This window comes from Lissotriton vulgaris, chromosome 6 (assembly GCF_964263255.1).
Source record: "Lissotriton vulgaris chromosome 6, aLisVul1.2, whole genome shotgun sequence".
Lineage (NCBI taxonomy): Eukaryota > Metazoa > Chordata > Amphibia > Caudata > Salamandridae > Lissotriton > Lissotriton vulgaris.
The window spans coordinates 1888681110-1888699119 of NC_141694.1; the positions used below are offsets into that span (position 1 = coordinate 1888681110).

Here is an 18010-nt window from a genome sequence, read left to right on the forward strand (position 1 = left end):
AACGTCATTCCGGTCTGAGGCGGTGGTGAGTTCGGCCCCGGTGGGTGCTTGGCACTGTCCTGCGCTCTTTCCCCGCTCCTTGTGTGGGCTATCCTCCCCTCGCCCCTCCTACTGCGGCTGCTGTCTGGGCCCCGTCGAGCGCTGGGCGCTTTTGGGGGACTTTTGGCCTGTTGGGCGGTCCCACGCCGGGACCTGGCTTGGCGGTCGTGGCAGGGGATGTGAAGGGCTTGCGGGGAGGCCCCGACACTCCTGTCTGAGGCTGCGGCGGTGCCAGGCCTCATCGGCTGTGCCGCCCCCCCCTCAACCCCTCCTGGCGGCCTATCTGCTGCAGATGTAGGGGCCCGCTGAGGAGAAGACACGCGCTGGTGTGTATGCCACAGCGGGATTCTCCCGGCTCCAATGTGGCATTGTTTGGACCGCTGATTGCTCCTGTGGCCTTCAGTCTTAGCTGCTGGCGGACGATCTCCAGGGGCTTTGGCTACTTGAATAGGTGGGCCCCGCTGGTGCCCCTGCCTGCCTAGGCGTTCCACCAGTGCCCACAGCCCAATGCTTGCCTCCAAGTCTTGATCCACTCTGATCTGTGTGGGTAATCGCTATTTCATCGTCTATTTCTCTCCTCTGTTCACTACCCTGATCACACCACCAGGCTTGTAGAGCCGCACCACCGCTCTTTCTTGGGAGTGCATCCGCCTTCTTTCTGCTGTCTGGCGTTGCCGCAATTGCCACATGGCATTCACTACCACAAGTTGATATCATCGCTCAGCCGGAGACTTCCTCAAGCGCTCAGATTGCGCCTCCCTGCCCTACGATTCGCCTGTAGCTGCAGCTTTGCAGGTCCACTGACAGGTTTCCATCCTCTTTCTGTAAAATGGGGAAGAATGACCCCAAACAACATATTCTGCAATTTGACAAGACCCCTGGGTCCACCTTGGATGTCCCTACTGGCCTAGCTGATGGGGCTATGGGCTCAAATGCCGAGGATAACTCTGTCTTTCTTGCAACGCCCATGCTCAGCGAGATGCGGGCCGGATTTAAGGCACTTGACAGCCGCTTTGACGACCCGGATAAAAAATTAGCAGACATAGGGTCTAAAGTCCAAGCGTATGATCGGAGACTGGATGTTGTGGAGCCAAGGGTTTTGGACATCGAAGACGGTGCATCATCCTCGCTGAAGTGGGTGGACAGGGTAGAGAAGATCCTCAAAGATGTTGCTATTAAGAATGAGGATTTAGAGGTGCGCAGCCGCCGGAATAACATTCGAATCATCGGAGTTCCGGAGACGACCTACACTAATTGCATGGACGTCTTCATAGAACAATTGCTTACTGAATTGTTTGGTAGGGACACGTTCACACAGGGCTTTGTGGTGGAGCGCGCTCACAGATGGCTGGGGCCCCGTCCACAGCCGGGCATTCCCCCTGCGTCCCATCATTGCCAGGCTCATGAATTTCAGGGATAGAGATGCTGCTCTCCGTTCAGCTCGAGACAAGGGAGACGTCCAGTGGCAGGGGAACAAGTTGGCCTTTTTCCCTGACTTCACCATCATGGTTCAGGAGGCTAGACGCAAATTCAATGGAGTCAAAGCGACCCTTAAGAACTTGGGCCTACGGCATGCTATACCCAGCGAGGTTGAGAGTCGATGTGGATGGCAGATTTCGCGTATTTCAAGAATTCAAGAAAAGACACTCTGGGGCGGCCGCTCCGTCTCCCCATCACAGGGGGGCTCGCAGGACAATGTTGAACTCTTCTCCAACACCGGGACTGGCTAAATGATTATTGCAGTTATTACTGTGTTCTGCTACTTCAGTTTATACAGGAATTTCTAACCTACATATCGAGCTTGTATGTCTTAAAGCCTGACCAGCGTGTCGTTGCCACGCCCTATGGTGAATACCAAAGTTTATGTGTTATGTATGCTATTTTTGCGATGTGCACAACTGTTTATTATAATTATGGGACTCTTTGTATGGCACACATTTTTGATTAAGCAAATTGGGGTTTGCCTCTTCGGGGTTAGTAGGAGGCTGGGTGGTGGGTGGTGGGAGGGGTATTTGCACAAATTCATTGTTTCTTTTACAGTCATTGCTTGGGTTACTAGTTTACTGCTGGAGATTTGCATGCATTGCGAAGCGAAAATGGTTACAGTTCTTCGATGGTTAGGCTAGGGCACCAGCCGGTCCTTCCAGGCTCTCTTTGATGTCATGGAATGTTAGGGGTCTAAACAATACTAAAAAGCGAAGACAGGTCCTTAACTACATAGTCAGACACAACATTGATATTGTGTTCATGCAGGAGACGCATTTGTCCGATTTAGACCACGCTCTCATTGCGAAAAGTTGGGGTTCCCACAGGTTTTTTTCTAACTATAGTCGGTATGCTAGGGGAGTTGCTATATTCATACATAAACGGGTCCCCTTTTCGCTGCACAGGACCTTAACTGATGCTTAGGGTCGAACTTTGATCATCACTGGTTCCATGTCAGGACACAAGGTTTCATTTGTCGGGATTTATGGCCCAAATGTAGACTCCCCAACATTCTTCCACGAGCTACAGGTGCGGCTCCTCTCATTTGACCCAGGACTATTGATACGAGGGGGTTATTTCAACTTATTAATGAATCCATCCAGAGATAGCACCTTCACTTCCCCCGACACCAAGCCCCGCTCCCGACAAACCCTCCACGATATATGCACTCATTTTTCTCTGATAGATATAGAACACAAACTGCATCCACAACTTCCGGAATTTACACACTATTCAGGGTTTCATAATACATGGGCAAGGATAGATTTTTGGTTAGTCTCCCCAGGAATTGCTGGCTGGCTGGAGGGGCCACTTACTTTGCCCTGCACACTCTCGATCACTCTCCAATTGTTCTCAAGCTTAATATTCCCAGGCCAGGTGGCTAGGAAAGGCAATGGCACTTCCCTGGAAACGCGTTATTTGACCCAGTCTTTAATAAGGAAGTTACACAGGCCATTGAAGACTATTTCGAAATCAACACTCAATCTGTAGACACATGGGCGGTTCTTTGGGAGGAGTTCAAGGCATATATTCGAGGCGTTTGTATAGCTAAAAATGCAGGAGTCCTGCGAGATCTTCGCTCCACCTTGAATTGTATTGAGACAGACATCTCCGCCCTAGAGCGAGAGCCCATGGTGACTGTATCCAGTGCTGGAGAAGCAAGACGTTTGGCCCTGCTACTTGAATTTAGAGAGGCGGCTGAACGTGAGTTATTGTTCCTTAATAAACAGCATGTTGCGTGACGATATGGAGAAGGCGAAAGACCTGGCAGATTATTGGCTCATACTCATACTCTCCGCCCCCCACGAGACTCAGCTTACATCACGGAAATAGTTGGCCCGAATGACACCCTACTACACTCTACCCCAGATATATGCGCTTCCTTCCTTACATATTACAAAACATGATATACTTCCAGAATCACTGGAGATCTACGGGATCAAGGGAATTACTAGCAGAGATTGCAATGGTCAACTTAGAGCTATATATGCTGGATTTTTTGGCCATCCCCATTACCCAAGATAGTATATTGGAGGCCATTGATGGTTTGCGAGGCGCCTCAGCTCCTGGTCTTGATGGCTTTTCTGCCGATTTTTATAAAGTATAGTTCCAAGACTGTTGGAGGTATATGCTGAGGTGCTGGAGGTGGAGGTGGAGGTGGGCATCCTTCCCCCAACATTCAGGGAGGCGGTCACTATTTTCCTCCCCAAGCCAGGCAGAAACCCTAAACTATGTAGCTCCTACAGGTCGTTGTCCTTATTAAATCTCGATTATAAGATACTGGCCAAGGTGATTGCGATACGATGGTCCTTATTAATGGAATCCATCACTTCGTGCCTCATAGGTCCACATCACTCAACCTGCGGACCTTAGTCACTGTATTGCATAGGATCGATCCCATCGCACCTGCAGCCGCTGTGCTCCTTGATGCAGAGAAGGCATTTGATTCCCTCGATTGGCCCTTTTTCCTGTCCATCATGTGATGTATGGGCATTCCCGAATGCTTCGTTTCCATGGTGGCCCTGCTGTACGCCCGGCCAACTGCTGGATTGCTAAACGGCACTCTCTCTGACCCCTTGCCAGGGCTGCCCCTTATCCCCACTGCTTTTTATTTTGGAAATGTATCCTCTAGGTACGCCACTTTCAGGAAAAGCACTAACACCGTGGCTTACAATTTTGTACTGGTCCCCTTTTGATTTCGCTTTAAGCGAATGACACTTTCTTATACGTTAGGACGCCCGAGCTTAATCTTGAACCCTTAATTTTAGAAATCATTTGATTCAGTAAGTTTTTGGGCTAAATATCAACTGGCATAAGTCGATTATTTTCTCATTTACAGCCGGCACAACTCCCTGGACCTGTGATTTCCCGCTTGAGTGGTGCCATGACGCGGTCAAATACCTTGAAATCTATATTCATCTCGATACAACTACCATAATTAGGCTAAATTACGGTAGGGCAATCAGCTCCCTTGAGTCCCAAATAGTCAAATGGCTGCAACTGCCATTATCAATGGCTGGGAGAGTCGCCATAATTAAAATAATAGCCCTCCCTCGGTTCTTATATCTTTTTAATAATATTCGCATCCCGCTTCCCAAAACTTATTTTTCACAATTGCATACACTTTTATTGCACTTCGTTTGGGGGGACAAAACACCTTGGGTCAACTGGCAAACTTTGACTCTCCCACATGAGAGGGGAGGCTTTGGGATCCCAAACTTTTATTTATATTACCTGATAGCAAAGTGTTGTTATGCACATGTCTGGTATCATTCTGACGCGCGCATCCCATATCTGAAGCCGGAGGCAGACCTGGTGCTCCCTCGACATCTCTCCACTATCCTACCTACGGGATTCCCTCGTGACACCCATGACATTCAAACTGTATTGACCACATGCTGGGCATGGGACAAGCTGCAGAGACTGCTGGGCCTTGACCGGCTGTATTCCCGGCATTAGCCCTACCTAACCCTTCCTTGTTTCACATAACGGGTGAGGTCTTGATCAAACGTACATTGGAGAAATTTTATACTTGCACGGTAGGCGATTTATTTCCTGAAGGTAATGCCTTCTCGGTGCTAGAGGATGCTTGATTAGCCGAGCGCTCCTTTATGGACACCTTTGTCTCGTATAAACTCCATGCTACGGGCCACATTCCCTTCATTCCCAGCGGCCCCCGAACCGACTCCACCATTGACTCTGCTCATCCAGAATCCCACTGGCGCAGATTTGATCTCCAAACTATACAAACAATGTGGGGCCTCCATGCCTGTTTCTGACGTCAGGGTTCGTGCTGCTTGAGACGTGGATTTGGGCAGGCCCATTACCGACGACCAATGGGAGCAGTGCTGTAGGGCTACCAAGGAAGTCTCTTTGAACAGCAGGCACAAACTACTCCATTTTAAGTTTCTTCGAAGAATGTATCATACACCTGCACGTTCAAATAGAATTGACCACAACAGGCCTCACCACTGTCAGAAGTGCAAGGCTCCATTTGGTGATTTTGGTCATCTCGCCTGGACATGTCCTAAAATCCACCAATACTGGTCCCTGGTCCATGCCACACTCGGTGGCATACTTTCCAAAGACTCTTGCCTACCCCTGAGATCACACTATTGTGTTATGTAGCCAATTTCCCCCGAACGGTCAGGAAGCTGGCAGCACTAGGCATCCTGTTGGCTAAAAGAGAGGTTGCTTTACTGTGGGGCAGCAGGAGAGCCCTCACGCAGGAATATTCCGCTCTGATTCCTAGTTCATCACGTCCAGTGGACATCTGGGGCCCATAGAGGGATTACATTGCCAGGAAGCAATCCGATTCACACTTGCAGACAGTGAGCGGTATTGTTCCGGAAGGGGTTGGCTAGGCGTGAGTTTTGGAACAATTGCGTGTATGGTCGATCCGCCTTTGTTAACATGTCGCTGTCATTGGGCTGCTGTCTATGATGTTTAGAAGTTATTGTCTCCTGGCATTGAATATCTGCCTATTGATCATTTGTGATTGATGTCATTGACCTCTGCCGATACTGCGCTGTTCCTCTACATTTGTAACTGTATGCCTTTGACGATTGATTCGATATGCATGGATTTTTTTAATAACTGCTGCTGATGCTGTAATCTGCAATGCACTGTTTATTCCGCTTCTATTTGTAAAATTGGGAAAAATAAAGCTTAAAAAAATAGATAAAGAAATTGCTAAGCTTAAGCCTCAATAGGTTGGTCAGGTTTTTGCTTCTCCAGGTTCAGGAAAACGTAATGGGGTGGCAATTTTGTGTCATAAACTTCTTAATATACCACTGCTTACTCAAGATGTGGATTGTGGTGGCCGTTGGGTTTCAGTCTCTTTACTTGTTGATAAAATTCCAGTAACTATTGTTAATCTTTATGCTCCCAGTACTCCAGACAAATCTTTTTGGCCAGGAACATTATCTAAGTAGATGACCTATACTGATGAATATTTGATTGTGGGCGACGATTGTAATATGGTTTTTGATCCTATACTAGAGAGACACTCCAAAACCAAATTCATCCCTTCACTTTTAAATTCTCAATTTAAATTGACCCTATCCCAAAGATCTCTTGTTAATGCATGGAGATTATGAAATCCCACGCTTTAAGAGTATACCTACTTTTCACCTGCCCATTTTTCTCAGTCTCGGTTGGACTATATTTTTATTTCCAATAATCTTGCCCAGAGAGTTATTAATTCTGACATAGGATCTATATTGATTTTTGACCATGCACCAGTCACTTTAGATCTAGAATTTTTGCCTCCTCTTCATGGAACCCGACCTTTGAGAGGTTCAATAACTCTCTTTTGTCAGACTCCCAATTTACACGCACCTTTGAACAATTTGCTCATACATCCTTTATGGAAAATGAATCTCCTGGAATAACACCTCAAGTTGTTTGGGATACATTTAAAGCCGCCTCTAGAGATTTTATTATGACTTTTGTATCTCAAAAAAGGAAGTTGGCTGCTAATAGTTTAAAGTCTCTCACTTCACAGATTAAGAAATTAGAATATTCTTACTATAACTCTCAATCTACGAATAGTTTGAATGATCTTTTGAAAACTAAATTTGAATTTAATAACATTTCTACAGATAAGGCTAATTATTTTTTACTCAAGGCCAGTGCGAAGTATTATGGCGGTCAGAATAAATCAGGGAAACTCTTTGCAAATTACCTGAAAATTAAGAAAGAACGTACTATTATTGATTCCATCCTTATTCCTTCTAATCAGAATCTATATAAGAGTGAAGATATCCTTTCAGAATTACAAAATGTTATCAGACACTTTATTCCTCAGAGTCTCAGTCGGACATACATGACGCCTCTATTTATTTATCTTCCATTCCCCCACCTACTCACCCTGATTTGGATTTTTTGTTTATTAGAGCAAGATATTCAAATACAGGACATTTATACTGCTATTCGTTCCATTAAACAAGGCAAAGCTCCTGGACCTGATCGGTTCACTATCGAATTCTACTCATATTTCTCTTCTTCTCTTATACCTAAATTACCCCAACTTTTTCTTTATTTTATCTCATCTAAATCATCCAGTGGTTCTTTTCAAGAAAGGTTGACATTCCTCCTCCCTAAAGACGGTAAGGATCATAAATTGTGCAAGGATTATCATCCATTTTCCTTAATCAATTTAGACTATAGGATTTTGGCAAAAACGTTAGCTCTACGTCTCGAGAATTTTTCACCATATATAATTGGGAAAGAACAATGTGGATTTATTAAGGGCAGACTTCTCTCCGATAATATCTGCTTATTTTTTAATGTAATCAGTAAATCAAAATTTTACAAGTCATCCCTAGCAGCGATCTCTTTAGATGCAGAAAAATTGTTTGATATAGGTAATTGGTCTTTTATTTTTGCTAATCTCTCCTGGTTTGGTTTTGGCCCCAAGTTCATCCAATTTATTTCATTACTCTATTCTTCCCCCAGATCTTCTATTTTAGTTAAAGGTCTGATGTCTCCTTGTTTTCCTCTTTTAGAGGCGTGCAACAGGGTTGCCCTCTTCTCCTTTATTAGTTATTCGCACTTTAGAACCCTTTTTAATAAAGATTCGCTATAATCAGCAAATTAATGGCTTCTCGTATGGAAACCCTAAACTTAAGCTTTCAGTCTATGCTGATGATATTTTGTTATTTATTTCTCAACCACAGTCATCTTTTCAGCGTTTTTATCAGAAGTAGATAGTTTTGCATCGGTCTCAGGTTATAAATTAAATGTAGATAAATGTGAAATTCTTCCTTTAAATCACTTAGGTTTCTATGCTGATTTTAACTACGTCTTCGATTCATTGGAGTCCAGATAAAATGAAATATCTTAGCATATTATTCTCGGACTCTGTTAAGAATTCTATTACTCTGAATTTGAACTCCCTGTCCACAACCTTATTGGAACTTACATCTCGCTGGAATCACTTATTTTTATCCTGGTGGGGTCGTCGTGATACCATCAAGATGATGCTTGTTCTTATTATATAATTTGACATTTCTAATATTCCTGATAATATTCCCCGAACTTACTATAAAAAAATGATTCAATTTTGTCTACATTTTTATGGCATGGCGGAAAATATAGGATGTCTCTGTGTAAGCTTAAAAAACCCAGGGGCATATTACCAACAACTAGCGATAATTTTTGTCTCTAACTTGTTTAGAGACAAAAATTATCGCCGCACATCGGCGATTTTTATCGCAGATAAACCTTGCTATTAGCAAGGTTTATCGCAAATGCGATAAAAAACGGCCGCAATGCATGAATATCGCTGAAAAGTCAGCGATATTCATGCATTATCGAGCAAATGCTCTTAGCCATGTTATCCACCTCCCATTGGATAACATGGCAAAGAACTGCTCAGGGCAGGTGTTAGTTTTTGGAGATATTTGCGCTTAGCGCGAATATCTCCAAAAGTTGGTAATAGGAGATAGCGATGTTAGGGACTGTTTCCAGTAGCTAACATCTTGGCACGCCCACTTTGCATGTCATTAGTGATAAATATCACTGACATGCAAAGCGGGGCCCAAGATGGTCGCTATCTCCTATTAGCTGTCACAAACTGGTGTTAGCGACAGCTTGGTAATAGGGAGATAATTTTATCTCCGCTTTCTTGGCTTTTAAAGCCAAAAAAGCGGAGATAAACCCCCTTGATAATATGCCCCCCAAACATTTGGGAGTAGTTAACTTTCCAGACTTTGTCGAATATCAACAAGCATGTTGTCTTAAACATTCTGCCTTGTTATTACAAAATAAGGATGCTGTACCTGTACCTCTTTGGGAAGATCTGGAGAAATCATGCTTCAGTCCCTTTTCTTGCTGGAATATTTGTCTTTCACGTCTAGACATTCATTCTTATCGTCCCCAATTTTCAAAAATACATGCAAGATACTTTCTCTCATTTTTGTTTCCTTCAACTCACCTAGTGATACATTTTTAGCCTCATCTATTTGGTACAATAATTTGATTAAAATCATCAATAGAGTTGTTTTTTTGAAAGATTGGTATTCTAAAGGTTTGAAATGGGTTTCTCAATTAGATCATGATGGTTCATGTCTTCCCTTTTCAGAAGCACAGTAGCTTGTTTTGCTTCTAACTTCTCACGAAGATAAATACAGATCACTCATTTCTGCAATTCAAGCAACTTCTCATATTCTCTCCTCTGAGCAGTCACCCTCCTTCTCTCCCTCTCCGATATGCAAATGATTAGATACTTTATCATCTGTATCTCAAATATATAAACACATAACTCTAATCCCAGTTGATGGAGAAAAAAAACTAAAGTGGAATATTTTGGGGAAATAGATCTACAATCCATTTTTCCTACTTCTCTAAGGAATAAGATTCGGTCCAAAATAAGAAAATCATCTAGAGGCTAACACTAGTCAAACATTACTTTGTATCTATAATAGACTATTAATTACCCCTGTTAAACTACATAAATTAGACTCTACAATATCTTCCAATTGTTGGTCCTGTTCTCAACCATTTGCAGTCCTTAAACATATGTTATTTGAATGCCCGCTCTTCTATGACTTTTGGCTAAAAGTTTGGAAACCAAGAAACTATATTTTAAACTCACATTCTCCTTTTAATTCTATTAATCTTTTTCTGGATAGCACCTCTGAAAATTGGTCACCTCAATCCAGGGATTTTTGTATAATTGATTTGCTTCTTGCAGTAGCTTTCAAACAAATCACCAAATCTTGGAGGACACCTCTCAAGTGTCTTTCAAGCATGGTGGTATGGTGTATGTTACCACCATAGACTTGATAGGGCATACGTATAACCTGTTTCAGTAGCTATTAAAAGAGACCTTCTGTGGCTTCCTTTCACCTCGCTTTTGAATACATCTGCTCACGACGCACAAATTCATAACCCTCGAAATGAAGAAGTACCTAAACCTCCATGACATATTTTGGTTAAGAAAATGTGTCTTGTATATTATGTTTTATTTTCTGAATTTTATATTTTTTATTGACTAGTAGATATGTCGTTGTTATCACTACTTCTCTTGCTGGTGTTATGTTATGCTTTTTATTCAAGATGTATGATTATATGCTCAATGATCATACTGTTAGTTTAATGTTATTATTGCAAATCTTCACAATAAACTTTCACTTTAAACTTAAAAGTGACCAATGGAGGCCGGAAATGCCAGGGCCACCCCGAACCCAAAGCAGTGGTGAAAAACCTTGGGGTGTCGGTGGATAATTATTTATCCTTTGAAACCCAAGTCAAGACGCTTGCAGGCCGCCATCCTAAGGAGAAACAAACCCACCCTGGCACGTTTCCCCCGGCAAATACGCCAAATGATTGCACAATCCTTGGTCATCTCACACCTTGACTGTTGCAACATCCTCGATCTGGGCGCAAAAACAATTCTGTCCTGAACCGGTTGCAGGTTGGTCAGCATGCTGCCTCCAGGATTCTCACCCATAAATTCAGCTCTGCTTCTCAACTTTTGTGTAAACTCCACTGGTTACCCACAGGAAAAAGTAAAAAGTTCAAAACCCTATGGAGATGCCACAAAATCCTATGCAAGCAAGGAGCACCCTGTCGAGCTACCTTAATGCAATTTTACAAGCCTCATTGAAGTACGCTCCACTGATCTGAACCTGGCTCATGTTCCCCATCAGACCAGAGCCTGAACGGAAGGCTGCTCCTTCCGTGTCTTACACCAACCTTATATAACTCTAGGCCACTCCACCTTATACAGGCTCAAATCACATACAATTCAAGAAACAGTCTAAGACCTGGCTGTTCTCTTGCTGGTCTGTAGATCTATCTTCACCGCCATTGAGTTGTCTCTCCTGTGAGCAGCGCCAGGAGGCTCTCCTGTGGTAGCCACGTGCTTTAGGCATCATTTTTAACATTCTGGCAATCCATATGAAGTGAAGAAGAGCTTCAGGTTCATGAGGAAACATAACACCTTCTTGTTCCATCAGGCCTCTTCCTGAGTCAACCGTCTATCAGGGGTAGGCGCAAGGTTCCGTTCCGCGCGTGCAACTGGCAGAATTTTGGCCACTCCGCATAACTCTTTAACACGGAGTTCTGGCCAAATTCCCCCAATCGCCGGATTGCGGAATTTCTCACTCGTGAGGCTCCAGAATAATCAAGCGAGATTTGGTATCCCCTGGAGCGATTTGCGAATTCGGGGTCTCGCCGGTGTTCATGGTCCGTTGCGGTCAGAGGGCTGCCATTTGAGCAGATTTGCTCAGGCTCGAGGGGATTTTCTTCTGGAGTGGCAGGAAAATGAACTTGAATCCATGCATGCTCTCGCGTGACGCTTGGTGTCATTCACTCTGATTTTCGGTGCTGTTTGCGGTATCGGCATTAAATCGCAGTGCGAGCTGCATGGTTTTTGCCCATTGGCGGAATTCCGCAGAATCTTGCGGAGTTTTTCTGAAACTCTGCGGGATCCACCCGCATCTACTGGCTATCCGATGACAGGTCAACCCCAGGTTACATATGAACGTGCGCTGAGCCAGTTGGAAAAGATCTCAATACAGCATGGTTACAACAAATCTGGCAAATTTTGTCTTGTTAAAGGATAATAAAAACTATTTTGCTGGAAATAGAATGCAACCAGTCTAAGTGCTGTGAATTTTCATCTTTGGTTACTATCTTTCACCATCACTCTTTTCTCTACCATTTCCCCTTTCCTTCTTCAACCTTCTGAAACTTATGTGGTGGTGTCTAACAATTTGACAAAAGTAGATAAAATAAATGAATGTAGAGCAACTCCTAGTTTCCTGCAGTTTTGGCTAACCTGCCTTATTTCTCCCTCAACCAGAGATGCATGTCTGTTGGCTCCTGTAGTTCCCTTGGTACCCTTTTCTTGCACCCTCTTTGCTGCAGTTCTTGGTCCTTTGCAATAACTACACAACAGCTTTCCATGGTTACTTCTCAATTCTGCCGACAAGCTAAGTGTCACAGAGACAACAATACTACAGTTACAGCCTGATTCATCATGCCGAAATCGTCTCGCAAAGGGCTAGATTCTGAGAATCTGGCCCTTTGCGAGCGCTATTTTTGCATTTGGGATTCATCATCCCAAATGCAAAAATCGGTAATAGCGATTTCGCAATTTTGCGAGTAATTACATTTAAGGAATCTCTATTTGAGATTCCTTAAATGCAATTCATCATCCATTTAAAAATTGCGAATTCGCAATTTCGGCCCGCTATTTACCGCGAGGTCAAACCTCGTGGTAAAGAGCGAAAACTTAGAAAAATGCTTTTAAAAGCATTTTTCTAAGTTGCATGTTGCACACACACATGTCCTTTGGACATGTGTGTGTGCAACACCTGTTTCAATTTGCATTTAAGGGGTGCTACTGGGTGTCCTTCGGACACCCCTGGCATCCTTTAAATCGCTATCTTATTTGCGATTAGCAAATTGCTAATCGCAAATAAGGAATACTCCCCATTCATTCCTATGGGCCTTTTGGCCCATAGGAATGAATGGGGAATTATTCCTTATTTGCGATTAGCAATTTGCTAATCGCAAATAAGGATTGTGTAGGAATCGCAAATCTTTTTGCGATTCCTACATGAATCCCGTTTTGCGAGTCTGTAATAGCGATTCCTTATGAATCGCTATTATAGACTCGCAAAACGGGTCTATGATGAATCAGGCTGTTAGTTTGCTAAAAACTGAGGCTCAGCATCTTGAGGTGCAAAAACCCAACAACAGTAGCAGGAAACAGGCACCTACACTTCGTTGCACTCACCCGCCTCTGCCTGCTCAGTTCCTGCTGCATGCAGGCCATCAATGCTGGACATGTCTGTGATGGGCCGCACCTTCTCCTGTTGCTTCTTTTGGTCATCAGTGACCTTGAGGGCTGCTCTGACTGCATTGTCTTTCCAATTGATTTGTTTCAGCAGTTTGTTCTTTGTTCTCTGTGACACCTGAGGGACCTGAAGGCCAGGGAGATCTGTCTCCTTCATTCTTACTTCCTCCACCAAGAACTCCATCTCTCCATCTGAAAATGGAACCTTACGTTGGATGGCGCCTGGTAGCGCAGATAACACTGCCAAGGGTGGCAGGCATGTACATCGATCAGCGGTCGCGAGTTTGTGATTGCTGTGCATGCTGTAATGTGGAGGAGACCAAATGTTGCCCTGGGGTAAGAACTGATTCATTTCATCTGCAAATTCACCTCAGCTTATAGCTTTAAAAATATTTATAATACAAACTATATTCTGGGACTTATACTCGCATCAATCCATTAATATAATAATAGGGCTAAATACTAAAATGCAAAGAAAACACATACAGCCTGATTCATCAACGGGCCGTTTTGCGAGCCCCTAATAGCGAATCATAGCGATTCGCTATTAAGGACTCGCAAAACGGTAATCATGTAGGAATCACATAATAAAATGCGATTCCTACTGATTCCTTATTTGCGATTAGCAATTAGCTAATCGCAAATAAGATTGCGATTTGAAGGGTGCCAGGGGTGTCCACAGGACACCCTGTAGCACCCCTCAAATGAAATTTCACACAGGTGTTGCACACACACATGTCCAAAGGACATGTGTGTGTGTAACATGCAACTCAGAAAAATGCATTTAAATGCATTTTTCTGAGTTTTCGCAATTTACCGCGAGGTCTGACCTCGCAGTAAATTGCGGCAAGAAATTGCGAATTCGCAAATTTAAATTGGATGTTGAATTGCATTTAAGGAATCTCTAATAGAGATTCCTTAAATGTAATTCCTCGCACATTTGCGACATCGCAATTAGCGATTTTTCCATTTGGGATGCTGAATCCCAAATGCAAAAATCGCTCTCGCAAAGGGCCGGATTCTCAGAATCCGGCCCCTTGCGAGCGCAATTTAGGTTCATGAATCAGGCGGATAGTCCCTTACGCATCTGGCATTCTGAGGAGCGGATGACATGCAGGGGCGCGAAGGTCCAGCCACCATCGTACCAGCGGTCCTACCACCCCATTACAAATGGGGTGGTCGGACTGACATTTTACCGCCGCAGCTGCCGGGAAAAAGCTGTTCCCTGGCGGTGGCATGGCAGTCAGGGACTCAATACCATGCTGCTGGTGCCGCTGCTGCACCGCCATGCATATTATGACTGTCAGGACCGCCAGTGTTGTCACTAAAGTTTCTCATCCATGAAAAGGCTGGTGATTCTGAAACAAAAGGGGCCGTACGGGCCCCCTGTTGCCCATATGCAATGGGCTATATGCAGGGGAGCGCAACATGTACCCCCGTGTGCATGCACCCCAGTTCCTGCACATTCCATGCCGTGCAGGAACTGTTTTGGCGTTCCCACTGGGGTGCCCCTTTTCAGGGGCACTGCCGTGGGACTGCCAAAAACAGCCTGGAGACACAAGGAAGCTCGTAATCTGGTGGACAGTGCGGCCACAGGTTTGGCAGTGTGGGCAGCCAGCGTGGCAGCGCCCTCCTGCACAGCAAAAGTCATAATCAGGCCCACAGAATTGATGAGCTACACATGCATGGATCAACGGAAGCTGAGAGCTCCGCTCTGTGCTTCAAAGTGTGCCACTGGTCGAAACTTTGCACCGAGAAAAGTCCTTCTGGTCCTTCTGGTGCCCCTGCACTTCACAGAGGGTACTTTCAGGTCAAACCCCCCCCCCCCCCATTTTGTTTTGTTTTTAAAGTTGGCAGGTATGCAAAAGAAGAGGCCTCTAGGCTCACTCATTGGGAGTGAGAATCACACATTTGGAGCTTGGGTTGAACTGTCAATCATAACCAGCTAATGATCCTAACTGGCGATAAGGGCTAGAAATAAAACTAATTGCTGAATGCGCAGCAGCTCCTGGGTGTTATAGGGTCTTTAGGACAAAAATAACACTGGAGGGCGTGGGAGGCAAGTGCACCCCCTTTTACTTGATAAAAAGAGCCTTTTGGGACATAATGGGATGAAGATGTTTTATTTTTAAAATCCCTGAGTCTACTTTAGTAACGTTTGATGGTATTTTATTTATATTTCATCCACTTTGGTTTTTTTATCGTTTGACAGACGTCACATTTGTGTGACATCCCTCTTGTGATGTAATCAAATATGCTAATAAGTTCTCCTACAAATTCTCAAAACTTGAAAGCTCTCCATTGGGGGCGAGATCTGCGTATACGGCGCTCGATGCGCATGGCGTTGTCGCTGCCTTTGCTTCCTCTGCTCGCTGTCAGGGTCTCAACCTACAGAAAATATTGCACCTATGCCATTATACACTACGGGGCAGATTAATGTGGGACTTGCGCCACTTTTGCGCAGCCGTTGCGTCATTTCTGTGACGCAAACCCTGCACCACGTTGTGACATACTTATATGGCGACGCATCTATGGAGATGCGTCACGGTGTAAGTCCCTGCGCCACATGAAACCTGCATCAGGTTTCATGCAGGCGTTTCCAGACAAGGGGGGCGTTCCGTCGCAGGAACGCCCCTGAAAAGTGACACAGTGAAATCTACAAGATTTCACTGAGTCACTTTACTAACGCTGATGGGTCAAAACCCTGCGCCTGCTTGAAGCAGGCGTAAGGCTTGAGGCACCACGTTAACAAGTAGGGCAAGTTGGAAAAGTGCTGGAGTTGCGTGCCGCACGCAACACAACTACAGCACTGCACCAACATCACGCCCTAGATACAACACGCATCTGTTTATTCCTGCGCCCAATGCGGCGCATCATGGGTGACGCAAGGATAAACTTCCGTGCCATATCTTTCCTGGCGCATCTCTGATGATTTGCAGAGATGCGTCAGGCAACATAAATCTGCCCCTAAGTGAATTAGATTACTACCACCGCCTTGCTGTGGGTCTCCCTCGATCATTGGGGCGTCTACTGCGGTGCTGGCTGCGGCTAAAATAGCATACAATCAGGATCGGTTAATGCTTAGGCCAACCTGAGAAAAACAAGCATTGGTATTGCCCATAGGTCTCGCCTTTGGGACCTTATAAGTATTTAGTTATGCAGCAGGTCCCAAAGGTGAGACCTATTGGCGATGCCAATGCTTGTTGTTATATCTGGGCATGTTGAGAAGCTAGGGGACTGGGTCTCGATGTCGGGTTGGAAGCACAGCTATGATCTACTCAATTTGAATGCATATGTAATACAACCGGAGACGTGAAATGAAAGGTTCACTACCAGGAATAACAGGAAGGTAGAAAGTTAGGCTGGTTAGAAAGGTAAGGAGGGGTAGAGGCAGGCATGGTGGTGAGGGGAGAAACAGATGCATGCTAGGAGAGCGCTGTGAGGGAAGGAGGCAAAATGGGAGGAGGCACTGAAAGGTGGGTCGGGTAAAGACCATAGTGAGGCAAACAGAAGGGTGGCAAGGGGTGAAGGGTAGACAAAGAAGTGAGGTGTAGAAGAAAAAGATTCAGGAGCAGAGACAGGTATATCAAAGATGGAGAGGGGAGAATAACGCAGTCGTAGAACGTGAGAGGGCCAGGTAGAGAGAGGGAGAGGTGTGTCAGAGACAGGTAGAGACAGCTGAGGAAGAGGGAATAATAAAGACTGAGGTAGACAGGTGAGCTAGAGGGGTGCGTTGATACAAAGGAAGTGCAGAGATGTGTCAGAGAGCTGTTATTGAAGAGGAAAAGGAGTAAGGGTATTGAGAAAGGAGTAAAGCACTAAAAGAAGTAAGGGGGTGAACAGAGGTAGAACGCGTGGAAGGGGAGATAACACATAGAAGATAAACAGCAGGGTAAAGTGAGCGATCAGGCAGTGAGTGTGAGGAGTGTGATACAGAGGGATATGTGTCAGTGAGCGCGAGGTGTGGGGTACAGAGGGATATGTGTCAGTGAGCGCGAGGTGTGGGGTACAGAGGGATATGTGTCAGTGAGCGCGAGGTGTGGGGTACAGAGGGATATTTTGTGTCAGTGAGCGCGAGGTGTGGGGTACAGAGGGATATAAGGATGTGAGCGCAAGGATGCACCCTGCACTATCACCTATGGCTGACTAAGGAATGGACTGCACAAACCAGAATGCTATTGAGCACGAGTTTGAAGGGGGTGGGTGCATTTTCGCACCAACTCTAGCAGTGGTGATGTCAAGTGGCACTCAAGGCAGAGCCTGTTCTATTTCATGGCCTTATGGAGAAAAACCCGATCATGGCACACACAACACAACACTGCTCTGTGTCCACTGGTCTCTGCAGCGCATACCAAACCCGCTGGCTGCCTCATTGGTTCAGAGTGGGATGTATGCTTTAGCAGCTCAAACTGGCCATTGTCATTCTGTATGGGATAATCAGCCACAGACACAACAATAATGGGCGGGAGCGACTGGGAGGAGGCGTGCAAGGCGCCCCTTCAGGAAGTTGAGGCCTCTGGCAGGGAACAGCTCTGCTCCCTGCAGGGCCCAGAATTACGGACAAAAGGCGTCCGTAAAAGCATGGGTGTCCGGAGGGGGGCAAGAAGGTGTGCTCCAGGAGGGGCAAGCGCCACTTCTTGCCCCCCTGCAGTCGCCTATGACCGCACCTGCTGT

At 45.2% G+C, this 18010-nt stretch overlaps 1 protein-coding gene across 2 annotated transcripts in view; it reads right to left on the reverse strand.

Annotated features, from left to right (window-relative positions):
* LOC147709784 (uncharacterized) overlaps window positions 1–18010 on the reverse strand; it is a 173774-nt gene that overhangs the window by 100952 nt on the left and 54812 nt on the right. Inside the window, exon 3 of one of the 2 annotated variants that reach the window (XM_086925556.1) lies at window positions 13277–13528. The exons of the other annotated variant lie outside the window; for it this stretch is intronic. Coding sequence (XP_086781682.1) covers window positions 13277–13528 — 252 coding nt within the window. The remainder of the gene's footprint in view (window positions 1–13276; window positions 13529–18010) is intronic. 2 annotated transcript variants of the gene reach the window in all.